Source organism: Rhinatrema bivittatum, chromosome 4 (assembly GCF_901001135.1).
Source record: "Rhinatrema bivittatum chromosome 4, aRhiBiv1.1, whole genome shotgun sequence".
Lineage (NCBI taxonomy): Eukaryota > Metazoa > Chordata > Amphibia > Gymnophiona > Rhinatrematidae > Rhinatrema > Rhinatrema bivittatum.
Genome location: NC_042618.1, coordinates 133,297,451 through 133,325,294, shown reverse-complemented (window position 1 = coordinate 133,325,294; position 27,844 = coordinate 133,297,451). Strand labels below are relative to the sequence as shown.

The window sequence follows — 27,844 nt, the reverse complement described above, 5'->3', positions numbered from 1 at the left end:
CAGATGTCGACTGCGCCGTGCACACAGCGAATCCCTTGGTTGTGCGTTCTGACGTCTTCAGCGTTTTGCGCGTCGATATCTTTGGTGCCCTGCGTGCAGGGTTCTTCGGCGTCGTATGCATAAGTGTCATCGGCGCCATGCGCATAGAAGTGTTGTGCGCCAATCCCTCTCCAGGCGCTGAAGTATTATGCACCGATACCTTTTTATGTGCATACGGTGCCTTAGGCGCAGAAGGTGTAGGCGCCAAGGTTTTTGGCGCCAATATGTCCTGTTGCAGCGCTTCTAGCTCTGTGGATTTTTGACAATCCATTGGCCTTTGTCATTTTGACATCTCCTTACCTCCAAGAGTGGAGGATTGAGTATCCGACGAAGATGCTCTTTTTCAAGGGAGCCGATGAAATCAGCGGGCCAGACGACGAATGAGCCTCCGATGGTTCTGTTGAGGCAAAAAGTTCCTGAAGCTTGTAGGCCCTTTGCTTCAGTGCTCTGGGTGACATCCTTGAGCAAAATTCACAATCTTCCCGATTGTGATCTGGTCCTAGGCATCGGTAACATCGGTCATGGCCGTCCGTGACCGACATTACCTTGCCGCAATGATAGGGTTTAAACCCCGATTTTGACATGTTTATTATGTTAACGCTGAGGAGAAGAACAGCTCCGCGTGTGATCCCGCTCGCGGAAAAAACAGACTGAGGAGATTCCGTTACTTTCCTGCGCGGGAACACACGCGCAGCTGCAGAGAGCAAAGCTCTGTTCTCTGCTTTGACAAGCTCCGCCTCCCGGACCAGATTGACAGATCCCATGACAGCATGGCTAATTCAGCCCTGCTATCGACGGGAAATCAACAGTCCCCTGGCCATTCCGTATTTTCAACTTTGTAGCTAGAAGTTTATTAGCCTTGTTGTTTTTGTCATAAAACAACTGTTTCGTTCTAAGTAGGCTTTTTTTGGACTTGCCTTTAATGGCCAAATTGATTTGAGCATTTATTGTGAATAATTTCTTTATTAAGGTGGGTCAATTCCAATCTCCTTCTAAAGATTCTTAATAACCTTTGCCACCCTTCTTTCTTTCTTTAAATTTTGTTAAGATTGTTAAGAGAAATAAATTCATCTCTTTACCACTTTACACATGTCCCAAAATTGGCCCTTTTTTTTTTTTGGCTGAAGGCAGCCATTGGCTATGGTGTCCCTTTCATGACTGGTGAACCTGATCTTTTTTGGAGAAAGTAAAGTTGCTTACTTGTAACAGCTGTTCTCTGAAGATAGCAGGACAGCAATTTACCAGTCACACACACACTTTCCTTCCTTCCCTTGAGAATTCTCTTCCTTTATGTAAGTTTGGCTAAAATGGGAAGTGAAAAACTGTGGTTCCATCAGTGTGGGAAGTCCCACTCACATACAGTAAAAACTTCTAGTCTACCAGAAGACTCTAGAATGTTCATTGTCACACACTGCCACATGTCCCACCTGTGTGAACAAATTAGTCTTCAGAGAGCACCTGTTATAGGTAAGCAAAGTTGCTTTTATTTGGAACATTCTTCTACCTAGCTTAGTGCCATTTATGACTGGTCTAGGGGAACTGAAACACCATGGATTTTCATTTATGGCCACTAGGGTTTTTCCCCAGTTAAGCCTCCACAGCCTCCCTTTTATAAATAAGCTGTCACAGTAACAATTCTCAGAGGAACATAAATTGCAACTCACTTCAAAACTCAATACTTATCCACCCAGGTACTTATCATTAGATGCTGCTGTTGTGTGATGGCCGAGGTTTCCTCCACTCTGGTGATTCTGAAAGTGGCCACTGCAGCATCCCTTGCCCCTACTTGTCTAATATGCAGAAACCAGTTCTTTTAATTGACCTAAGTCTCCTGCATGACAGCATGCAACACTGCTTCAGAGCTATTAAGAAAAAATGAAATTTAAAAAAAAAGTTAATGTACTGTAGCTAAAACTCTGCTGCATCTAACTAGCAGTTGGTCATAGCCGTGGCCTTCCCTGAATTTCATTGTCCAACATATCAGCTTCCTTTTCCCTCTGGTGGTCAGGGGAAGAAGAAGCTGGTACAGAGAGCCAAGGCCAACAACCAGGCCCCACAGAGCTTTTTAATTCAGCACAATAACTTTTCTAAAAGTGCATTCATTGTTTAGTGTAAATAACTTAAAGGGCTATTAAAAAAAACAAAACATTTTGAAAGTTAGTTAACCATGAAATTCCCTTTTAATTGATACTTTAATGTTCATGCTTTATTTTTATAAAGCAAAAGAATTTCAGGAATGAATTACTGAAGTACTCTAGACCCCATTTGAACATAGTCTTAATCATCTTTCTCTTAATTATTTTACTGTTTTGTTCTTTTTTGCTTATTAAAGAATTATTTATTACTGAAGAATTGTGGATTTATCACAGCTGTCAGAGTGACAAAGTGGAAGAAAAGGTCTTTAGTGCCAAAGATTTTAAGATGTACATACACATCAACTTGGGCTGGCTCACAGTGCTTCTTCATCGTTTTGTTTCCTAGATGTGGAAGACCTGTTATCTTCACTTAAGCATATCCAGCATTCTTTGGTAGACTCTCAGAGCCAAGAGGATGCGTGTCTCCTATTACAGCTCATCCATAATACAGATTTCCAAAACGCCTTTAAGATCCATAATGCTGTGGCAGTGCATATGAATAAAGCCAGCCCGCCATATCCTCTTACTTCCAGTGTGCAAGAACTAACACACGAGGTATGTATAATACATATATAGAAAGAGAGAAGGAACTCGTATCAATATGTGTCAAACACCGTTAAACTACTGTGATTGTATAACTCACAGTTAGTGAGGTAGCTGATCTGTTCTGTGCAGTGCTAACACAGTTTAAAAAATATTTTCATACTGTGAGCTTTCATAGTTGATGCATGTGGATCTCCATTCAGGGTGTTTCAGTGCCTGTTAGAAATTGGTGCAGTAGTACTCAAGTATAGTGCATTCCCTGATACAGTGACTATTATCTTAAGTTGTTCTTCATGGTATTCTAGTGAAGAAAAAAGCCTGTTATGGGGGTGAGTAACTCGGAGTGCCTAAGCAAATTGCCCACTGTCAATTAACTAAAATATGAGCCAATTTACTACTTTCTCACTCAGTAAGTTATCTGACTTGACCATCTTGTACATGACCTTCAAATGCTTGGCTATGGTAAATCACAGACCCTTTTTTCTCCAATTCCATAATTGATTATTTGCTCCATCTTCAGAATAAAGTGCGAAAAGCGGAATATAAATTGAAAAATAAATAAATAAATAAATAGTGGTACATACATTTTTAATTTGTTAAATTTTTGGCCCAATTCTATTAGCCCAGCCATTACAACAGCAGTCTTTAGCTGGGGCTCACACACCAGCGCTCCTTTCAGAATCCTGCAGTCATGAGCCCTAAGTCCAGCCATTGGGTGTTGTTATTCTGCAGTGATTGGGACTCCCTACCACTTCTGCAGTATCCCCTGGTCAGCTTGGGAAGCAGAAGATCTTACCTGGGAGTCGAATCCCAGTTCTCTGCATGGCAGCATTCAGCACTGCCATAGTGACTGAAACAGCCCTTTAATTTATTTTTAGTATTAAACCTGCACTGACACAATCTAGCAACTGGAAGAGGAACAATTTCTTCATCAACAAGCAGGGCAGAATTAACCATAACACATGGATGACATCTGATGGTGCTGAATGGACTCATCTCTCTTGCTCCATAAAGTTTTACCACTGAGCATGCACAGGAGTTCTTGCCTGTGTGCTGACAATTGAGCCCCTCTGTCATTATTTTCCTCCAAGCTTCTGCACAGACTTGTTACCCTTTGTCTTCATAAATTCTCCTTTCTGCTTTTTGATGGTATCTTGCTGTTTTTTCTCTTGCCTCGCTGCCTCTGCAGCCCCTCAACAGCAACTTTCAGTTCTAAATAAAAATAAAGAAGATATCAGGATGTCCAGTTCCAAAAAGGCCACACCCAGTGGCTTCAAGGACTGCATCTGTAGCTGCAAGATGCCCATCACCTAATGGCCGCAATATTTGTCAAGTGTGCCAGGGACCTGATTGTGACTCTGCTAATTGCAATGACTGTGGCCAGATGTTTTCTAGATCCAGCAGAATAGAGTATGCAAGATGGAGGAGCTCCATAGGAATGTTCTTCTCTGCGCAGGTCCTCCTTGGGCTCTATCCATGCAGAGTTGAGCAAAGGCTCCTTTGGCAAAGCTCCCTCACTAAGGTGCTAGACTCTAGATCCACCATAGCTTAGGGTTCCAGCAAGACACAGAAATGCTGAGTACAGTAGCTTGTTGCTCCACAGTACACCCTAGAGCCTTGTCTCCATCTTGGGACTTGATGCCATTTGGTTCAGTAAGCACAGAAGCCTTAAGCGCCATCAACAAGCCTGGTACCATTGGAGCAGGAATCAAGGATGCAGAGGTCACAATTGATGCCAGTTGTGACCCTGGCTCTAGTGGGCTCAGCAGGTATTCTTCACAGTTGTCTTCCTCTTTTTTGAGCCTTTATCACTGTCTCACCTCTTCTTTCTGGATCCCAAGCCCTCCAATGCCCCTTCAGTGTCCTTTGCCTGGAATACTCATCCAGAGACCTCCCACTGCATCCAGAAACTCCGGACTATATCTGTTTCAATGTGCCTTTGGGCTTCATGCAACCCTTAACACAGGTAACCCAGAAGAAGGTGATATGATACAGACTTTGATACCTGAACGGTTTTAATGATACACAATCAACAAACCTTTTCTGTTGAAAAGAAATCAGTAGAACTAGGGGTCACGAAATGAAACTCCAGGGAGGACGACTCAGAACCGTCAGGAAATATTTTTTCATGGAGAACGGTGGTGGATGCCTGGAATGCCCTTCTGGAGGAGGTGGTGAAGTCAAAAACAGTGAAAGAATTCAAAAGGGCATGGGATAAACTCTGTGGATTCCTAAAGGCTAGAGGATGGAAATGAAGAAAAAAGTACATGGGGGTAACTTGCTGATGCAGTGATTACTATCCTTAACCAATAAACTTTTATACTGTTGATGCAACTCCATCATTGCTCTCTGCTTCAACGGCAAGGGGGGGGGAGAGGAAAAAGGGAATTGGATTCAAACAGCAACCAACAAGGACCCTGACTTTTACGGTCTGGGGAAAGAAATAAGCATAGGGGTAACTTGCTGCTGCGGCTGTTACTACCCTTAACCAATAAGCCTGATATTTTTTATGCAACTCCAACATTGCTCTCTGCTTCAACGGTAAGAGATAATGGGGAATTGGCCTCAGACAGCAATAAACAAGAGCCCTGAGTTTTACTGTCTGGGAAACTGATAAGTAAGGGGTTACCTGGACAGCACGGCAGATACTACCATAAGCTTGCTGGGCAGACTGGATGGACAATTTGGTCCTTTTCTGCCATCATTTCTATGTTTTTATAATAATCTTATACTGGTCTCAGAGGAAGATATCTCTTCTCCAACTCCAGTTCAGAGGACACAGCAGGCTGTGGACCACATCATAGAACTGGTGAAGATTTTCTTTACCTCTTTGGTGGCCAGTGACAAGGAGGGCATCCTTCAGCCTCTCTTGTCCAGGGTAACAGATTTGTTCCTTCAAGGGAACTCCCATCAGAAATTCCAGTGGTGGAAGCTAGCCCACCCCTATTGGGCAAGCTTTCCCTCTTCATGAAGGAGTCCAGCCAGCATTCAGTAGATGAAGTGCGGGGCACAGTCAACTGGGATCTTCCCTGGGAGTTTTTCCCTGAGACAACTAAGGTCACTGCCTTGATCATCATCAGAATCACAAGTTAGCATCTCTCCACCATTTTGGTTCAGAGTGGGTTGTCTGCGGGATTTGGCTTCCTTCGGATTCTGAAAACCCCTTCTGAACCAGCAGCAATCCCAATTCAGATTCTGCGGGACCTTCAAATGAGAACTTGGGATAATCAAGCCTTCTGCCACCTGGTAGCCAGGAATTTAGATCTCAAATACATAGTGCAACAGATTCCTGGTTTTGGCATACTCCAACTGCCCCTCCACTCTGTGGTTTTAATCACTCTTGAAGTGGGCTAAGAAAACCCAGATATTTACCAAAGCACCCACAGGTAAGGAGTCCAAGTTGTTGGACACCTTTGGGAAGAAAGAGCTTGTGCTGAACACTTGTATTGTAGCCCACCAGCTCTATGTGGTGCAGTACTTACATGATGGTATCGACAAGCTGAAGCCTCTCATGGAGTCCTTGGATAGAGAGAGAACTATATCATCAGGCTGTCCTGGACACAGAAGAGTGTGAGCAGCATCTCATCCAGTCAGTATATGGATCCTTTGTCACAGCGGCCATTTAAGCATACCACATGGCCTGGTTAAGAGTGAACGGTCTGCAAGAAGATGGTCTATGATAAGTTGGTCAATGTCCCATGTTCTAGGGAAAATCTCTTTGGGGACAAGATCAGAGAAAGTGTTGCTCAGATTAAGGTGCATTATATAGCCATACAGTCCCTGTCAGCAGGGACCAACTAGTCTCCTATCTTCAGGTGTCCTTATTTCACTTTTAAGTGGTTCTTCTTTCAGAGATGCCCCTTTCACCAATTTCAGCGATATCGCTCTTACTTGCGCTGTCAGAACAGCAACTTCTGGCTAGAGGATGCCTATGTGAGAGATGTCAACTGAAAATGCCACAGTAATCTCCACCTTAACTGGGCTCTAGATTTCATGAGCCCCATTGTTCAGGCTTCAACCCTTCTGGTAGGGAGAAGAATCCAGCTGTTCATCAGCAAGTGGAAGAAAATCACCAAGAAATGTTGGATCCTGAAAATTGTGTACTCTGGTTACCATTTGCACTTCTTCAGGCCCCCAGTGCTTCACCAATGTTTTGCTTTCAATCTAGATCCATCTAATGCCACCCAACTTGGTCTCAAGGTAGAGTAACTTCTTAGCCAGTAGACGATAAAACCTGTCCCTCCTAAAGAACATGGCAAGGGGTTCTATTCTCACTATTTTCTTATCTCCAAGAAGTCAGAGGGACTGAGAGCCATACTGGATTTCTGAAGACTGGGTTGTTACAGGAGAAGTTCAAAATGAATGCCCCTCCCACTATCCTACCCTTCACCCAAGTAAGAGATTGGATGTGTGCTTTGGATCTGAAGGATGTGTATGCTAGCATCCCCATCCATCTGTGTCACTGGAAATACCTCAGATTCACGGTGGACAAAATACAGTACCAATACAAAGTTGTGCCCTTTGGCCTCTCAACAGCCCTGAAGATTTTCACCAAATGCTTGGCTGTAGTGGCAGCGCATCTTAGTCATCAGAAGACATGTTTTCCCTTACTTGGATGACTGGCTGGTGATAGGACCTTCTCAAGCAGGGATGCTAAGCTCCTTGAAGACAATTCAACTCCTTTAGTCCCTAGGTTTCATAATCAAGTTTACCAAATTGAACCTTGTTCCCACCCATTAAATCAAGTTTATTGGGGCTTGGAAAGTCTTGCAGGAAGAGAAAGCATTACTCTTGTCAGAAAGGGCAATCTGCCCTCGAACGGTGAGATCAAATCCCAGCCCAGATAATGCTAGTTGTCCTCAGTCACATGGCAGTGACATTGCATGTAATTCCTATGACTCACCTGAACATAAGGGCTCTTCAGTGATATCTCTGCTCTCAACGGGATCAGCTGAGTCAACCCCTATTGCACTCTGTAATTGTAACCCTAAAGTAACAATGAAAACATCCTTTCTTTGGTGGCTGGAAATGGGGTCTCCTCTTAAATTAAAAACATGGCTGTTCGCGCAAGCATATCCATGAAGAAGTCTTATGGTAACTCTCACGGACCAACACCCCAGGGTCGCGTCCTCTTCCCATTCACAAAGGAACTGTCTCCTGCTAACTACGCTCTTATATAACGTGACCAATTGACTCCTCTCTTTAAATTGTATATAAGTTTACCATGTAAGCAACTGTTCTCTGCTCACATGCTCCGCTCTCCAGTTAGAAATTGTTAATCTATCCCTTTTTTTCTAACATCCTTGTTCCACTTTCCCTGTTGTAATGTAACTTTTCACTCTCAGTGTTAACTGATTTACCCCCCCTTAGTTTATTGTAAACCGGTACGATAAGACCTGGTCTTGAGCATCGGTATATTAAAAAGAATTAAATAAATAAAATAAATAAAGTATGGGATAAGTATGGAAAAATAAGTGTGGGAGCTTGATGGGCTGATTGGTCTTTTTTTGCCTTCATTTCTATTTTTCTATACCTCCTCAAGTGACATTAACAGATGCGTCCTCCAGAGGGTAAGGGGTGTATACAGGTTCCTCCTGAACTCTGGGAACATGGTCGGCAATGGAATGCATGTTTCAGATCAACCTATTAGAGCTGTGAGCGATCCGACATGCATTGAGGTTGTTTACACATCTACTAAAGGGAAAGAGAATTCTGTTCCAAACAGCCAATCAAGTTGCAGGTTCTTTGTAAACAAGCAAAAGGACACAGGAAGCTCACAAATTTAGGGAGTAGGCTCTCAGACATGGGGCCACCTTACAGGTAGCCTACCTTCCTGGAGTCTCCAACACATTAACAGGTCATCTCAGAAGGATTTTATGGCCACACAAATAGTCTGGATCAAGAAGTGGCAAACAGTTGTTCATCCTTTGAGGTAGACAGTCATTTGATCTGTTCACATCATAAAACTTTTGCTCCATTCTTTGATGGACATACAGGTTCAATGTGAATGCTTTTCTGCTGCAGTGGGATGCAGATCTGCTGTATACATCCACTTCTGCTGATGGCAAGGACCGTGCAGAAGGTACTCAAAAATTGGGCATTTCTTATTCTCATTGCCCTAGCTTGGCCCAGGCAGGTGTAGTTCTCCTATTTTATGAGATTATCAGTCTACCCACTGATTCTAAAAGATTCAATCCAACTCTGGAGGAGAGTTGTCTGTTACCTTTCCTTCCTCAATTGATGGCATGGATGTTGAGCACTTGATAGTTTCCTCACTGGCGTATCCCAGGAGGTTGAGGATATCGTCATTTTGATCAGGAAGCTGCCCACTGGAATAGCATACAGTTTTAAATGAAAGCTTTTCTCATTGTGGTGCCAAAGTAGCTCTATAAACCCTTTCATCTGTGCTCCCAAGGGTCTTCTTCAGTACTTGCTCTTCCCCTCTATATCAGGTCTCAGTACATCATCTGTGAAAGAGCTTATGAGTGGCATAGCTGCGTACCACCCTCATGTGGAGGGTAAACAAATTTTCTCTACATCCTTTGGTATCAAAATTGATAAAGGATTTGTGGCATACAAAGCCTCCAGTGTCTGAAATGCATGTACTGTGGAATCTCAATCTCATTTTAGCACAGCTGATGAAGCCTCCCTATGAGCTGTTGGAGTCTAATTCCCTAAAGCCACTGCAACTACTACAAAATGCAGCGGCAAGATCACTCTCAAATACCAAAAGATCTGAACACATCTCACAAATCTTCAAAAATCTACACTGGCTACCCATCCCTCACACGATTCATTACAAAGCCCTAACACTCATTCACAAAGCACTATATACCGATAAATTCGACTGGATGAGCCCTACCATGCACTTCCAACCTGCCCAGAGAACACTCCGTTCCACCAACACTGGACTCATTCCAACTTCTCCACTAAAAATGGCCCACCTAACCTCAACAAGAGAGCGAGCCATAACAGTCACAGGTCCAATACTCTGGAACAGTCTACCACCCCAACTCAGGCTCGACCCTACAACACACTCATTTAAAAAGAACCTCAAAACTTGGCTCTTCAACAAAGCTTATCCTATAACCACATACACCCCACCACCTACCACACGAAGACTAGCCCCCCCCCCCCCCCCCCCCAAAACACACACAGCACTTCCCCTCTCACCTCACTGCAAAATCACACATAATGACCAACCCGCCACGAACCAAGTCTTCTTGTTTCACAGGCTACCATACTACAATGTATTTTAACAGCACTGTTATAATCGATAATTCTTTCACCATCTCTACCACTATTTACAATGCTCTCCTTTCAATTATATTATCACATATGCTACAAAACTATAAAGTCTACACTTCTTCCACCATAATACAAATTGCCAAAGACACTCTTGCTTCTGAGTTTATCATATTACAAAATTTCTCACGATACAGGTTACAGGACACGTTATAATGGCTTCACTCCCTCTCCTATAATAGATAACACCAAAGCTACCCTTGCCACAAATTTGCTCATGTTCCATAGTCACTCATATCTCAAACTTTTATTGTAAAGAAGAAATGTATGCTAATGGATTCCTTGTCACTATGTAAATCTATGTAATCTATGTAAACCTATGCTAATGGATTGCTTCGTTACTATGTAAACCGGTGTGATAACACTAGTTGAACATCAGTATAGAAAAACAAACAAATAAATAAGTGGAAGATGGTGTTCTTAGTTGCTATCATTTCAGCCAGAAGGATCAGTAAACTATAAGCATTAGTCTTGAACCCTTTTTTTTTTTTTTTTACACCTTCAGTTTTTCTACAGCAGAATGGTGTTCTGCACTCATCCTAAGTTTCAACCTAAGGCAGTTTCCACTTTTCACTTGAACTAAGCCATTTGTTTTGCCCATGTTCTTTCCAAAACCACATGCACATAAAGGGGAGAAGGCTCTTTATTTGCTGGACTGTAAAAGAGCCTTATCCTATTACCTAAAGAGGACTCGGCCATATCATCAGGCTTCTTATCTATTTGTATCCTATGATCCCAACAGAATGGGCGTAAATGTCACCAAACATACATGGTTAGTGGACTGTATTGTACATTTATGCCTTGGCCAGTCTTTAGATTACAGATTCTATCAAAGCTGATCCAGTGAGAATCATGGCTGTTTCAGTTGCTTATCTAAGAGCCATCTCTATTGAAAACATTTGCAAAGTTGCGACTTGGTCATTTGTACCCATCTTTATATCCCACTGTTGTCTGGGCAGTAGTTTTGGGCAAGCAGTTTTGCGCAGCCTTTTTATCCAATAGTCCACTTTCCATGGGAGAGCCAGGTTGTTTATTCAGTTAGTTAACTCACAACCCTCATTTTGGGTCTCCTCATGTGCTATGGATAATTCAGCCCTGCTTGTCTATGGAGAATGCAGAATTGCTTACCATAAACAGGGCTGTGAGACTGGGGATCTGGCAGGAATCCCGGATCCCGCTTAAATTCCGGCCCTTCTGGGCCGGAATTTAAGCGGGACCCTTCTGGGCCGGAATTGTGAATCTGGGCACCAACAGTTGACCGGAAGGTCAACTGTTGGTGCCCAGATTCACAATTGCAACCAAATGGAAATCTAATCCAGATCTTACCTATTGGAAAGCCCAGAGTAGGAGTGTTATGGATATAGAAAAACTGAGATAGAACTTAAATCCTTTATTAAGTAAGTCATATCAGATATGGGGGGCATATCTTACCTACAATGATCTTGATCATCTGTAAAGGACAATCTGGGGGCAAAGGAGCAAATATCAGTTCATGTATCAGTATAATGATATGGCGCGTTCTGCTTGTTCACCTAGGTTAATGCCTGACTTCTCTGTACTGTACTGTTTGGTTATGTTGTTATCATGTAACATTGGATGGTATGACCTATAAAAAGTCAATGTATGCCTGAAAATGGATAAATAAAAAGTTACCAAAAAAAAAAAAACAGGGCTGTGAGGATGGCCGAACAATCTCTTATGGGCTTGGATCAGCAAGCATGCTGACTCCGGCCTGTTTTCCTTGCAATAACATTTCATTTATGTATACAGCAAAGAACCGTAAACTGCCTATCTTGCAGTATTCCCACTCTAGATCCTCAGAGGAGTTCTGGAGCTCCTACTCCACAGTAACTCATAAATTATAAGGCTGTCTTCCTTCACAGTATTGTCACTCATTCGCAGTATGTTCACTCTCTTTCTCCCAGAGAGGATCTGTAACAACTTCCTTTACCAGAGAGGGTCCTGGAGCTCCTACTCCATGATCCACGGGAAGCCCCCCTTCTCCCTCTTGGGCTCAGCATCTTATCCCCCTTGGACTAATCACTCCCATTGAGCTCCTCCTGTCCAACCGGGTCCCACCCATGGAGCATTCTCCCTTCAGGGGATTTAAAGGGGACCAGGCCCCTAGCCTGATCCTGCACAGATTCCCAGGGGAATACTGGGGGCGCACTCGTCCTGGCATCTACCCTGCTCCCACATAGGCAACGAGGTGAACACTAGGGGCACTCTCTCCCAAGGACTCTCCATAGACAGGAGAATGAATTAGCCATGCTTTATACCTGCCCGCATCCACGGAGAGTCGATTATCTAGCAAACACTAAGTTCTGTATTGGACTGAGGGGTTCATGGGGCAGCACTCCTCCTCATGCTCAGTGGTAAAGCTTTACTGAGCTAGACAAATTGTTCTGTTAAGCACCATTGAATGATGTCACCTGTATATCATGAAAAACTCATCCTGCTGTCTAGGGAGAACTCTGTGTACAATAAATAAACTTGTTTTTCTGGCTGATATTGTAATTGAATAATGTAAAAAAAAAACAGTAATATCATTAGTTATTTTACAGTTTATTTTATTCTGATCTTCAATCTTTAAGAGACACTCACTTGTAGCATGCATATCTTCTCTGCCAGCAATGAAAAATATCTTTCACAATTATGGTACCATGAGACTTCACTTAGAAATAGAGGACTTTGATTAGGCAGAGAGGATCCCATGACTATGCAGTAAAATTAAACTTGATATACAGTCAACAGTGATCTTTCTGCTTCTAAAACAAGTTAATTATTTCCTCTCACTATAAACTAGCCCCTTTATACATTTTGTAGGCAAGTTTTGGGTACAAATTAAAGTACATCTGCACATCCTAGGTGGAGAGTTCCTTGCACATGTGCCGCCTTGGGTGCCCCTAGGTCTTGCTTCATCCCAAGTACGTGCATAGATGTGTTCCTAGGGTCTCTCTCTAATTTGTTTTCTAGCCCATTTATTGGCCTGATTTTTCTGCTTTGTTACATCATTTTTTTCCCAAGCTGCTGTCATGGTAGCCCCTCATCTTTTCAGTTGGGGAGGTGTGGGAATGTGTGAAATGGAGAAGTCCAAGACAAGGAGACAAAGGTCAATGACTTCAAGGCCTGCATCTGTGGGCACCAGATTTCAGTTTACTGTCGCTGCCTATGTCCAGATCATGGCTGCGCCAACTGTTACAGTTGTGGTAGGATGCCCCTCAACATATTGCCTGGAAATTGAAGTCCCTACAGAAGGTATAGCGGAGCTGCACTTTGTCCCAAAGTGAAATATTGACAGACTCTGAGCACAGAAAATTGAAGCAGGATGCCTCTCTCCTGCTCTCACAAGTCTGGCAAGGTTCCCTCCCCCCATCCCCTTGGTAGTGCCAGTTCCCAGATCTCTATCAGGTCAGGGAGTCATAGTGCATAGGAGCTAAGAGCACCTAGGAAATGCAAGAGATTCTCTACAGCAGAGCTTTCCAAAGAGTGTGTCGCGCAAGCCCGGTGCACGTGACACACCGGCAAGTGGGAGCCAATGCGGCCGCCGGTAGAGCTCATCCCAAGCAGTGAAGAATCGTTGTGCTGTGTGCCGCAGACACACAGCAGGAAGATCGGTAAGGCCGTGGTGAGTTCACGTCACCACGGCCCGAAGAAAAAGGGCACGTCTAAACGTGCAGGTGCTCCGCCTCCTTCCTGCCCACGCGGCCCCGGAAGAAAAATGTTGCTGGAGCCACACGGGCAGGAAGGAGATGAAGCAGCCGCGTGCAGAAGAGGAGCCGCGTTGTTGCAGCGGGCGAGAAGAGGCCCGGTAGTAGGGCCCCCACCGCGGATCGAATCAGCCCGAGAAGATCAGAGTCGCCGCGATCGGCCTGAGAAGATCAGGGCCGCTGCAGAGCCGATCCTGCAGCGACCCGTGAAGAGGAGGCCCAGAGGTAAGAGAGAGGCTGAGGGCCCGTAGAGTGCGTGTATTAGCTGAGTTGAGAGATTGGGTGCCTGTATGAGCTGAGCTGAGTTGAGAGATTGGGTGCCTGTATGAGCTGAATTTGAGAGATTGTGTGCGTGTATGAGGTGAGTTGAGAGATTGGGTGCCTGTGTGAGTTGAGAGATTGGGTGTGGGAGTGAGGACCTCAATGTTTGCAGAGACAGCATGTGAGAGCCTGTGTGTGTGAGAGAAAGACAGCATGTGACAGAGCCTGTGCATGAGCAAGACAGCATGTGGGAGTGAGAGAGAGCCTGGGTGTGTGAGAGTCAGACAGCATGTGCAAGAGAGAGACTGTGTGTATGAATGATTGTATGAGAGAGAGAGCATGTGAGAGTGAGAGCCTGTGTGTGTGTGAGAGAGAGAAAGCATGTGAGAATGAGAACCTGACTGTATGTTTGAGGGAAGAAGATGGAGAGAAAAGAAATAGAAAAAAAGACAATATGAAATGAATTGGCAAAAAAATAAGAAAGGGGAGGTGGAACAAAAAAGCCTGGGACCAACCGATTAGAAAACTAAGATCAGACAGCAAAGGTAAAAAAAAAAAAAGAAATAAATTACTTTTTACTGATTGGCACATGTAATTTTTGTTAATGTCAAGAGTAGCACTTTCTCTATGCGGATCTCACAATGTATGAGATCAACATGGAGGAAGTGGAAACCCACGGGGCCTGCACAGAGGAGGCAGTAGAATGGGCTTCAGTGCCAATAGCAGCAATCAGCGCCTCCCCAATAGCCATTCGGCATCAGTGGCAGCAGAGGAATGAGAGAGGCTCCGAGGTTGCTGGCAAAAGAAAGAGAGGGGGTCTGCCTTTAGTGTGTGCATGTGTATGAATGGGTGCCTGTCTGGGGGTGTATGTGTGTGAATGGATGGGTGCCTGCCTGGGGGATGGTGAGGGAGTGGTGTGAAAATGAATGGGAGCCTGCCTGGGGGTCAGTTTTAGTGTGTGAGAATGACTGGGAGCTTGCCTGGGTGTGTGTGTTTGTGTGAGAATGATTGGGAACTTGCCTGGGTGTGTGTGTTTGTGTGAGAATGTTTGGGAACTTGCCTGGGTGTGTGTGTGTTTGTGTGTATGTGAGGGAGCCAGAGAGTGTATGAGAAAATCCAGGGGAGTAAGAGTTTGTGTGTGGGGTGTGTGTGGAGGGGGAGAGAGTGTCTTAGAGCCTGAGAGTGTGTCAGTGTCTGTGAGAGCGAGAGGTTATGGTGGGTATAAGAGCATGAATGTGTATGTATGTGACAGTGTATGTGTGAGAGAGAATGGACATGTGAGTCTGTGTGAGAGAGGATAACCTCTCGGAAATTGTAAAAAAAATGTATATGATTTTAATTAATAGAAATTCTATTTATCAGTAGTTTTAAAATATTCTTTTATTGGTATGGTTTTACTATTATAACTGATGCTTTATGTTTCTTGATTTTATTTGTTTTATGAGGAATGGTGGTTCTGTTTTTCCATTGTTAATACACAGAGTCTGGCTTCTTGGAGTTTCCATTTCAGTTTTTGTCTAATTTGTGCTCCTTTATTTTGTATTTTGTATTTGGTGAGGGTCTGTCTCTGCTCTGTGTGTGTGACCATGATGAGAGATTCTGCTAGCATAGGGATCTATAGCAATCGGGTTTGTTTTGTTTCCTCAGTAGGTGGTGTATTGGTATTCTAGGACCCAGTGTAATGTTTACCCATGCTTTTTCACAGGTAGGGTTATTGTTGTTTGAGTCCTTGGTGTTATTACTGTTATGTTACAATGGGATTGCAGTATAGATTTTGAGTGTCTTTTTTGCGAGGTTTTATTTTAGTTTACAATGTGCCTGGCAGTGGAAGATGTTTGTGCTGCTGTTACTGTGAGGTGACACCAGCATTTGAAAATATCTTTTAGTATGATGAGCTGTAAGGGAAACATCCAAGCTCCATTGTTTGGGGGAATTTCAGTGGATGCACAGAGTTACAGAACTGGAGGTGCAGGATTTATATTGACATTCTGTCCCTTCCTATAAATTCCAGACTTCACTCTCATAGCCATATAGAATTAGTTGAATGAGGCTATCAAATAATTATATAGTGTGAAACTGGCCAGCTTTTTAAAATTATGCAGAAGACCCTTTGGACTTTTTTATTAACACCAAATATTCAAAAGCTGTGTTCATCCCATCAAGCTCATATATCTCATTAAAGAGGTAAATTGAATAACACAATAACTTTGTTTTATTATTGTTACTCATAAATTATAACAATAACATTAATCTTGGAATATTATATATTTTTAATATAAACGAAAGGTTTTCACAAGATAGGTTGTGTCGTGAAACATTTTATTATGTATATATTTAAGGAAACATACATACATTGTCGAAATACATTTCATTCATTTAACCTTTAACCTCCGGTTTGCTTGTAGACTAATTACTGTGTCCCGAAATTATGTTTGTCTAAAAAGTGTGTCACCAACATGAAAAGTTTGGAAAGCTCTGCTCTACAGGATCTTATCCTTCAGCATTCATCTCAATGTCTCATTAGTTGAGGACATCTCTAAGGTGGCCACATGGTCCTTGATTCATACTTTACCAAATATTATAGTTTGGAACAAGAGTCTGCACAGAGAGAGCATTTTTGGCCAAGCAGTTCTAAGAAATGTATTTAATTGAAAGCTTCAACTCTTTACAGCCTCTCCTGCTGGGTTGCAATCCATTCAACAGCAAAGAGAATATTTTAATGTAGTACTCCACTATAGAATCCCCACCTGTGTGGCTGAGTTAGTCCTGCTTGTCCATGGAGAAAGCAAAGCTGCCTACCTGTAATAGATGTTCTCTGTAGACAGGACAAATCAGCCACACAATATCATCCTCCTGTAGAATTGAAGCTTAACTTGTTACTTGACGGAGGGATCGCAGTGCAGTGGTTACACAGGAGCACTCGTGCATACTCAGAAATACTTTCAAGTCTTTCTGAGCTCTGAGAGAACATGTTATCTGCTAGTGACTGAGTATTATTATTTTTATAATTATTATCAAAAAATGTATTAATTGCTCTATCCAAAGGTATTAGGAGAGGTACAATTTAAAAAAACATTCATAAACAATCAAAATAAAGCAGACAAAACTGGACAATTTTGGCTGTTTATATCTGCCTTCGTAGAATTATTTAGTGTTGAAATAATCCAATTTAGGTGGTTAGTTGCATCCCATTGCTTAAAGAAAGGAGTAAAATAGGCTTTGTATGTCCTCTTGCCTGTTGGGGGTTTAGCATTAAAATGAGTACTTGATGGAGAGGAAGTGACATCATCCGGTGAGAACGGACGCTTGAGCTTCCTTCTCTGCTCCCCTCCGCCGGTAAATTCAGCATTTTTCCATTAATCGTGGTTATTACAGTCGAAGACCACTAAGAATAGCTGTATCGAACTTGATGCAATGACCAGTAAGAAAAAGCAAGTTGATTTGACTCATTTTTCGTTTGATGCGAGCAGATTGAGATATGAGGCCTTGTCCAGCATGGCCGCCATGGAGAAGGCTGATGGTGTTGTCTTGGCGAAAGAGCAAGTGAGCCTGGAAAAAGATGAGCTAAAAGACATGCTAACAAAGCAAGATTTTGACAACTGGTTCCAAGATCTCAAACAAGATGTTCATACGTTGAGGAAAGACTTTTGTTCGTCCATAGTGGATCTCCGTATGGACTTGATGGATCTTGGAAAGAGAGTAGAGGATGTGAAGGTAATGGTGGAGAAACAAGGGACTAAGCTTACAAATATGGCGGCAGCTATGGAAGAATATCACCAGAAACAAGAAGACATGTCTCTAAAATTAGAAGATCTAGAGAATAGATCGCGGAGGTCCAATATAAGAATAAGGGGACTGCCAGAAAACCCAGAATATGCGAATACCATGGAAGTGGCCCATAAGATTTGTTCTGCACTGCTGGTTGCTTTAAAAGAATCAGGAACAGATTCCAGTCATGCAGGAGTGGTGATCGAGATTGTGCACAGAGCGCTGGGTCGGGCCCTGCGAAATGTCCCCAGAGACATAATAGTATGCATGCACAGCTTTCTGGTTAAGGAAAGGCTTATGAGATGCACCCGGAAAATGGCGCCTTTCAGGTAGGAAGAACACAAACTCACCATATGCAATGATATTTCACCAGCAACATTAAAACAAAGAAGAGAATTTCAACCATTAACAACGATACTGCAAAAAGAACACATCAGGTATCGGTGGACATATCCTTGGGAGTCTGGCATTTACAATTCAGGGGATAACCCCCAACATTAAAACCAATGAAGAGGTCTTCACAATCCTGTCGGTGGCAGGAGTAACAACACCATCTCTAGAGACTCCAACGATCTGAGAGGTTGCACCAGTCACCCAAATGGAAGAGAGCCGGGCCCAGGAGGGAGACGCCTCACCCGACATTCTAGAGGACAGACTGACCAAGTACGAGAAATACCACCTTGAAATAACGGACTCTCTTCCCTTGAGCCGAGCAAGGGAGTGGAGCGTTGACATATTTTCTTGCGAAGAGATGATCCGCAACTCTCTGGTTATGAGACACATTAACCGACATTAACGCTGTACACAATAAGTATGTTTGGAACTTATGGGTCTGAATGTGGGTACCTAGATCTCGATATGGTTCAAAATTTATTTATATGCCCTGGTGCTTAGAGTTGTTTTACTACCTCACTTTAAAAGCTTTTTGGGAAAAAATTGAATTATGATGAAATTATGTATAGTCTGGGGAGGGGAGTACCCAGATGGATCCTTCCTCCTTGTTTAGGGGTCTACGGGTATAGTGGAAGGGTGGGAAGGGGCTGAGAGGGGGGAGGGGGAGGGCTTGGGAGGAGAGTGGGATCAGAGCTCTCGGGAAGTTTTGGGGTTTTATATAATCAAATTAGGATGGGGAGAACCAAGACAATGGATGGTCAAGGGAATACAGTTAGATGGGAAGGAGCAGTTAAGGAAGGCTTGGGCGGGGGTACAAGGGTAGTGATTATGAGTAGCATAAAATTTGTGACTATTAACGTAAAGGGATTAAACTCCCCCTTTAAACGCCAAATGCTGTACAGGGAGCTTGACTGTTTAAAAGCTACGGTGGCGTTTTTCCAGGAGATGCACTTACGCCGCAGGGACAAATGGCTCTTAGTCTCCGCCAAATTCCCATATCAGTTTTTTGCGGCATCCACTGTGCACCGCACTTATTGTGGGATGGGGATATTATTTGCACAGCATGCAGTAGTTCAGGTTTCTCAACGTAATCAAGACCCTAATGGCTGCTATATAATTCTAAATACAAATATAAATGGTAACAGATATATACTAGTGAACTTATACTGCCCTAATACAGCTCAGAAAACTTTACTGGATGAGATAAACAGTAGGCTGGGAGATTAAACGGAGGGAAGTGTTATTGTCGCGGGAGATTTCAATATTACAAGTTCACCTTCGCTAGATACCTCTAAGGGTTTTATGGGAGGGGGAAAGAGACAGAGCATCCCTAAAAGATTTAATGAAAAAATGGCAATCGGAAGACGTATGGCGTCTTCTATTACCTGCAAGCAGGAACTATACCTTTTATTCACATCCTCATTCCTCATATTCAAGGAGTGATTTCTTTCTAGTATCTAAAGATTTAATATCCTGCACCTTAGGAGCAGAAAATAGAAAGTATTACATGGTCAGATCATGCTCCTGTATGGTGGAAGATCTCCCCAGCCAATAAAGATTCTGGCAAAAAATTCTGGAGGAAAAATATGTAAGGCAGCTCAGGAAGGAAATAGAGGAATATATATCCATTAATCAGACCGAGGATTCTTCCCCAGTTTCTGTGTGGGAGGGGATCAAAGCAGTATCTAGAGGCCGTTTGATAGGGTTGGGCTCTTTTCTTAAAAAAGAAAAGGACAGGATTAGGAAGACTTTAGTTCAGGAGCTTCAAAACTTAGAGAAGCAACATAAAAGGCATCAGAGGTCAGATTTAGCTACACAATTAGAACAAAAAAGGAAGGTGCTACAACAATTAGATATGGACAAAATAGCTTACCAGCTTGATTTGCTAAAACAGTAGTACTATGAACAGGGAGATAAAAGCAGCAAACTGCTGGTGAATAGGTTGAAAACTAAGCAATTAAAAGCACAAATCTACCACATTAAGGACAAAGAAGGGAATACATTATGAGGCCAAGGCAATTTGGAACAGATTTACTCAATTTTATGAAGAGCTATATTCGCAAGAAACGGTAGCCTCCATGCAAAGGGGGGAGGAGTTAAGATGGCGGAGGAGTTAAGATGGCGGCAAATCGTTAGTCAAGCTCACCTTGCCCTGCATTTTGATTTTGCTTCCTCTTCTGACATGCCTCCTAAGCGCAAGGGGAAGATGCGAGTTTTCCCTCAGCACCTTCTCCTCTTCCTGGGCAGAGAACCATCCCGAAGCTGACTATACCCTTGCTGTTGGGAGCGGCGAACCCCACTGACGAACGTGGGACAGGAGCCTCCACTTCACCTGGGGAGATCTCTTTAAGTCCTCCCGCTCTAAAAATGCCGCTGGTGTTTTCTTCCGTGCTGTCCCCAGAATCGGCACTAGCAGGCCCGATTTTACATAACACGGGACCTGCTATCGAGGGAGATGTCCCAGAGAGCATGGCTGGGCATTCAACGTTGATGGTCCTAAGTGGGGGTTCGGAGGCTGCCATTGCTCCTGATCTTGGTCTTCCTAGAGGTGAGCCTACTTTGAACTTTATTTTAAATGAGCAGACCTCCATAACTCCAGCAACTTTGGACCACATAGCTTTGGCATTCACACCTCCAAAGCCACCTGTGGTAACCTCTGGGAAATTGTGGCTCCGTTGGGCCCTACATTTCAAGGCTGCTGTTCTCAGATTAATCAGCTATCTTTAAAGTTGGACGCTATGTCTTTGGAATATAACTCTCAGTATACTGATCATTCCATTAGGATTCAAAGCTTGGAAAAAAAAGTAGAAAATGTCCAGAAAGTTCAGTCATCAATAATTCAGAAATGCTTGGTTATAAACAGGAAAGTTGAATTTGTGGAGAACCGCCTTAGGCGTTTAAATTTAAGAGTACTAAACTTTCCAAGGATAATGGGAGAACAGCCTCGTGCTATACTTTGCAAATACAAGACTGAGATATTAAAAAGTTCCACAGAGTATATTCCTTTATTTAATAAGGTTTATTTCCTACCGATGTCAAGATCAAGAGAAGTTCAGGCACAACACCAAGTGGACTTTGAAAACTTAACGCAGTTCCTGGAATCCTCTACTATGGAGATTCTTGAAAGATGAACATTTCTGTTTTCATTTATTTATGAGAAAGACATTGGCTTAGTAATGCGTATCTACTTTCAAAATGTGGGAGTTAATTTCATGGGTCAGTTTGTTCAAATTTTTCCTGACTTAGCAAAGGCCACTCAAGGGAAGAGGAAAGGCTTTCTGTCTTTGCGACAGGAAGCCCAAAATCTGGGAGCATCCTTTCAATTAAGATATCCATGTAGATGTATCAAGTTAAATAACGATACATTTATATTTTTTGTTCCTGAACAACTTAAATTGTTTCTTGATTCTATTATCTCCTCTCCCCTAGAGAGTACTATGTCTTAGGCAAATTAAAGGCAGGATTGACTTGCTATTGTTCTTTTCTCTTTTTTCAAAACTAAAGTTTCCTTTGTTAGGCTCCTTAGTACCCCTTCCCCTTCTAAAGACTTTGTTCTATTTCCGTTAATATTTTTTGGTTTTTTTGTTTCTATACAAAGATGTTAAATGCTTTATTATTTTGAAATTAATAAAAAAAAATTATAAAAGAAACAAACGGTAGCCTCAGAGGCGGATATTTCCACATACCTAGAAAGAATAGAACTCCCTTTTCTGTCCCAGACCGAAAAGCAACAAATAGGGTGTAATATCTTTGAGGTGGAGGTAGACTGGGCAATAAAGGATTTGAAGCTAGGAAAAGCCCCCAGGATCGATGGGGGCTTTTCCTAGCCTCCTGATTCAGCTCTTTAATTGTTTGAGAGAAGAGTGGAGACTACTTCCCTATGGCAACGTAGCGGGCATAACAATACTTCCCAACCTAGGTAAGGACCCAACACTCTGTGAGTCGTATAGACTAATATCGCTTATTAATATTGATTTGAAAATTTTATCAAAAATTTTAGCCCTTCGATTAAGAGGAGTTATTGGGAAGTTAATACATTCAGACCAGATGGCCTTTATGCCTGGGCGAACAGCAGCTGATAATATCAGGAAAATCTTAGACCTGATACATTGTGCCCGGTCGAAGGGTGATCCTGCTATTTTATTGACTATAGACGTGGAAAAGGCCTTCGACTGGGTACACTGGCCCTTTTTATTTGCGGTAATGGAGAGGATGGGGTTGGGGGGACCCTTTTTGTCTTGGGTAAAAGAGCTATGTCGGGGGCCCACAGCCTGTTTAAAGATCAACAATGGCTACACTGAGAATTTTCCCATTAAGAGAGGCACCAGACCTGAATCAACTAAGGGTCATTATTTCAGTCTTCCCATGATTCAGTGCAAGCTTATTGTCAAACTTTTTTTTTTTTTTTTTAACATGCTACAAGGTCTCTGGAATAGTGGTTTACACAGGAACAAAAAACTGAATGTCAGCATAGATATTATAGCTGACATCAAGCCCTGCCAGTATGGCACATATTGGACTTAGATAAAAATTAAAAAGCGCGGCAGACAACAAAGAGCTTTGTGGTATCCTATCACCAATGGTTACGATGAAGATGAAGCAAAAACCAGGCATATCTGCTAGAAACGATCAGTAAGGTATGGTGTAAACCACTTTCTGTTGCAGAATTATGAAAGTTACTCAGACAGGAGAGCAGAATCCCATAGTTTAGAGTGTCAAAGACTGTGGCTACATCGAGTAATTCAAGAATAGATTTTGTGCCTCTGTCAAAGCCTTATTGTAAGATATCGATCCTGGAAAGGTTTCCATACTATAGGACGGATGGAAACCAAATTGATAATTATCTAAGATGACATGATCATCAATAAATTCATGAAGCTGCTTAAAAACAACTGCCTTGATTTTAGAGAGGAAAAAAAAGAGAAGAGAGAGATCAATAACTTGATAACTCATGCTGATCTAGGTTTGAATTCTTCAGTACAGGACACACTGTGTATTTTAGTTGGTCAGGTAAATAGCCTCCACAAGCGAGTTGTGTCTACAGAATTTAAAGCATAGGAAGTTGAGTTGTTAAATGTTACTGAGTCAAAATGATTCCAGACTGGGAAAAACATTGTTACTGAAATAACTGGGTCAGAGTGAGGCAGAAATTGTTTACAGTTGGATTTGGTTTTATCTTGAAAGAAATTAGCAAAAGCATCAATTTGTGAAAGATGAATCAATTAGGGTTTTCCCAACATGTGTCAAGGAGCTGGCTAAATGTTTAACAGTTAAAAAAAAAAGTTCCTTAGGGCAGTTACTTGCCAGTTGAATATTATTTGTTATAAAGGATCATTTGGCTTCCAACACCAAGTTTTTATACTTGTAATTAATATATCAGAAGATCATTGTTAGAATAGGACTTCCACGAATGACATTCTAAACAGCGACGACAGCTCTTCTCATGCCTTAAGAACATAAGTAGTTGCCATACTTGGTCAGAGCGAGGGTCCATCAAGTCCAGCATCCTGTTTCCAACAGTGGCTAATCCAGAATACAAATACCTGGCAAATATCCAAACAGTAAATAAATCCCATGCTACTAATGTCAGTAATGAACAGTGGCTATTCCAAACTTTAAATCATTAGAAAACCATGGGGCATTTTTAATCTACAAAGAGTTTGTTTTTTAATTGGAGGTATTTCATTAGCTGCATTATCTAAAGTATTGAACCAAAGGGAAATGGCATCAGTTACATTTAGCCCAGATGTAGGGGTTAAAGATGGCAACCACGTATCATGGAGGAGCTCAGGATCAATGTGCCTTCTTTTGAAAATCTGAATATTTACATTTTCTATATGAACTATAGGCATACTAACATTTAATATTAATTTAAACGGATTAGGTCAAGGTATACATGAATATATCAGTATAGAAGACCCATGTTTAACTCAATCCGTGTTTAAGATTTGTCCTGTTATCTATATAGAACATTTTATTTATTTATTTAGATTTTTATATTCCACTTTTTGGCATTTCAAAGTGTACATCAAGGAGGATTACATTCAGGTACTATATAGGTATTTCGCCATCCCCACAGGGCTTACAATCTAAGTTTGTACCTGAGACAATGGAGGGTAAAGTGACTTGCCCAAGGTCACAAGGAGCGACAGTGGGGTTTGAACCCTGGTTTCCCTGGGTCTTAGCCCGCTGCTCTAACTACTTGGCTACTCCTCTACTCGTGTTACAGATAAACAGACTTGCTTTCCTTTGAGCATCGTATATTCATGGAGTGTATGGTAAAAATCTGTTACTTCCCACTGTCATAGGTTATTTCATTTATAAGCTATATAAAGTATTCAGTTTCATCTGTGTATTCATGAATAGACTCTCTGCCAGGGAAGTCTGTTTCAGTTGTTGTTTGTCATAAATGTTCAGAAAATTCTTACTTATTAATCCAGCACTTTAAAGCTATAGTTTTTCTGTAAAGGAGAACTGACACCGAGGCTGTGATTGTATATTGTTGGCTTAATAACACTTCCAAACCTTAGGAAGGCTGCTCCTTACTGAGAAATTAAATTACTTCTCCTAGCAGGAACTATGTTAAAGGTCAGAGAAAACCAACAGACTGGAAAAATACAGATTTGGCAAAACCGCTGTTAGTGGTCTGGGTCATACTTGGGATAGATAAGCAGAAGGATAGATTTCCAAGGGAAAATTATTTTCTATACAGCTAACCGGAATCATGAGAGCTGCTATTCCACAAAACTCCTAAATAAGAGGAGGATATAATTAAGAATTAGTCTTGTTTTCTGTGAAGGTTAGAATATTGCCATGCCTTGTCCTATAAAGTTATGTTTTACAGTGTTTACTACAGCAGTTACATAAAGAACGTATTTGTTGGGTTCCTATCAGTTTGTTTTGATTTTCAAAAATGCCAAAATACTTCCTGACTTGTTCCCATTACACTTGAAACCAAAGTCTGCAAATTGGTTTGGTGTTTGATAATATGGTGGTAGTTAAATGTATTAAGCCGCACATTTATTATATTTATCTGGTTTAAAGATTTCAGATTGTGAAAACAAACTTGTTGCTAAATTATTTATCAAAGTACTGATCTTGTATTACTGAGATATATAAGATTAAAATACAGCATAGTTTGCCAAATGAGTTTTATATTGTGCTCTTAACCCAGTGCAGAATTCCAAATATGTTAATACTTTTTCTACTTGTAATATAACTTATTTTATAGACAAACACCCTCAGTCTTGGAAATTAATATTATTGGTTAGGCTGTATGCTTATGCCTTTGTGTCTGAAACCCTCTTATTTCTGTAATAAGTCACATACAAATTTATGTCACAGGATTACAGATGATGTTGTCAGATTAGGACCTTTTTGTCCATTTAGTCTGCCTGCTTGCCTACTGTGTTATCACGGGTCTTATTCAGTCTGTAGTGTTCTCCCTCCCTTATAATACTGTAATGCCCTTTGTTTGTGTGTTTCCCATGCACACTTGAATTCTGCCACTGTTTTGTCTCCTATAGTCACTGCTGGAAATCTGTTCCAGGTGTTCAAACTGTAAGTGAAAAAAATATTTTCTCACGTTTCTTTTTGAGTCTCCCTCCCTTCAGCTTCATATGATGACCCCTTGTCCTTGAACTTTTCATTGGATGGAAGATGCTGCCATCTGGTATTCTATTGAAGCCAGCTAGATACTTAAACATATCATCTCTCCCCTTTCTTCTAAAGAATACATCTTAAACTCATTAAGAGTCTTTATGTATGGCTTGTGGTGCAGATCATGCACCATATTGGTGATTTTCCTTTGAATTATCTCTATTATCAATGCCCTTTAGTCTATATAGAAACATAGAAAATTATGGCAGAAAAGGACCAAACAGTCCATCCAATCTGCCCAGTAAGATTATGGTAGCATCTGCCGTGCCATACAGGTCATCCCCATACTTAGTATCCCAAACCATCAAAGTCAGGGTCCTTGTTGGTTGCTGTCTGAGTCCAATTCCCTGTTACCTCTTGCTGTTGAAGCAGAGCAATATTAGAGTTGCATCAAAAGTATCAGGCTTATTGGGTATCAGCCACATCAGCAAGTTTACCCCCATGCTTATTTGTTTTCCCAGACCATAAAATTTAATGTCCTTGTTGGTTGCTGTCTGAATCTAATTCCTCTTTCCCCCCTGCCATTAAAGCAGAGAGCAATAATGGAGTTGCATCAGAGAGCAATAATGGAGTTGCATCAACAGTTTGAAGGCTTATTGGTTAAAGATAGTAACCGCCACACCAGCAAGTTACCCCCATACACTGTTTTCTTCATTTCCATCCTCTAACCTTTCGGGAACCACAGTGTTTATCCCATGCTCCTTTGAAATCTTTCACTGTTTTTGTCTTCACCACCTCCTGAGGAAGGGCATTCCAGGCATCCACCACACTATCTGTGAAAAAATATTTCTTTAGTTACATACACATAAAGAGAATAATTGGTATCTATAATATATTCATGCAAAACATTTTTATTGATATCACACACTATAAAATCACATTTCTAACTAGACAATGTTAAAACTAACTCTCACCCACTCAACATCCATTCATACTATTAAAATACCTGAAAAACATCGTGACACTGTATACATACATATACCAATACCTAATGCACCATATTTTAACACATTATTTTGTCCATGTGTGCCCAATATTATATGTTTAATAATATTTTCTCAATGTTTCTTCTACTTATAATACCATGTATCCAATCTTGTTTATAGTATTTTTCTCAATATTTCTTCTCTTCTTGCTTTCGCACACCACGGGCAAAATCACTCCGATCTACTCGGGTTTCTCTCCAAATATTTTTACATCAACATGATTCCTTCCAATTCGTACATTCCGTCCAACAAAGATCCATGTTTCACATTGGTTCTGAGTCATCCTCCCTGGAGTTTAATTACGTGACCTCTAGTTCTACTGATTTCTTTCCAATAGAAAATGTCTGTTGATTGTGCATCATTAAAACCTTTCAGGTATCTGAAGGTCTGTATCATATCACCCCTGCACCTCCCCTCCTTCAAGGTATACATATTTAGGTCCTTCAGTCTCTCCTCATAAGTCATTTGATGGAGACACCTCCCACCACAACCAGCACCACCATTTTTGTCGCCCTTCTCTGGACCGCCTCCATCCTGTCTCTGTCCCTTTTGAGATACGGTCTTGAGTACTGAACACAATACTCCAGGTGAAGTGGTGAAGACCACAACTGTGAAGGATTTCAAAGGGGCGTGGATAAACACTGTGGATCCATAAAGTCTTGAGGATGTGAATGAAGCGAAGAGGCATGGGGGTGGCTTGCGGGAATGACGACTAATACCTGGTGAATTCAACTCCAACATTGCTCTAAGCTTCAACAGCAAGAGGAAATGTGGGAAAAAAGGATTTGCATTCACAAATAAGCATGGGAGTAGCTTGCTTGTTGTGGCGGTTACTACCCCAAACCTAATAAGCCTGATACTTCACTTTCAATGCATATCCAGTGGAGCTCTCTGCTTCAGTGGCAGGGGGAATGAAGAAAAGAGGATTTACATTCAGACAACTACCAACAAGGACTGAATTGCATAGTCTGGGTAAACAAATAAGCGTGGGAGTAGCTTGCTTGTTGTGGCGGTTATTACCCCTAACCAATTAAGCCTGATACTT

General features: G+C 41.8%; 1 protein-coding gene across 6 annotated transcripts in view; it reads left to right on the top strand.

Annotated features, from left to right (window-relative positions):
• Positions 1–27,844, top strand: part of MPP5 (membrane palmitoylated protein 5) — a 246,730-nt gene that overhangs the window by 136,583 nt on the left and 82,303 nt on the right. For all 6 annotated transcript variants that reach the window (XM_029598872.1, XM_029598870.1, XM_029598868.1 and 3 more), the window contains one exon: positions 2,521–2,729. In XM_029598872.1, coding sequence (XP_029454732.1) covers positions 2,521–2,729 — 209 coding nt within the window. The remainder of the gene's footprint in view (positions 1–2,520; positions 2,730–27,844) is intronic.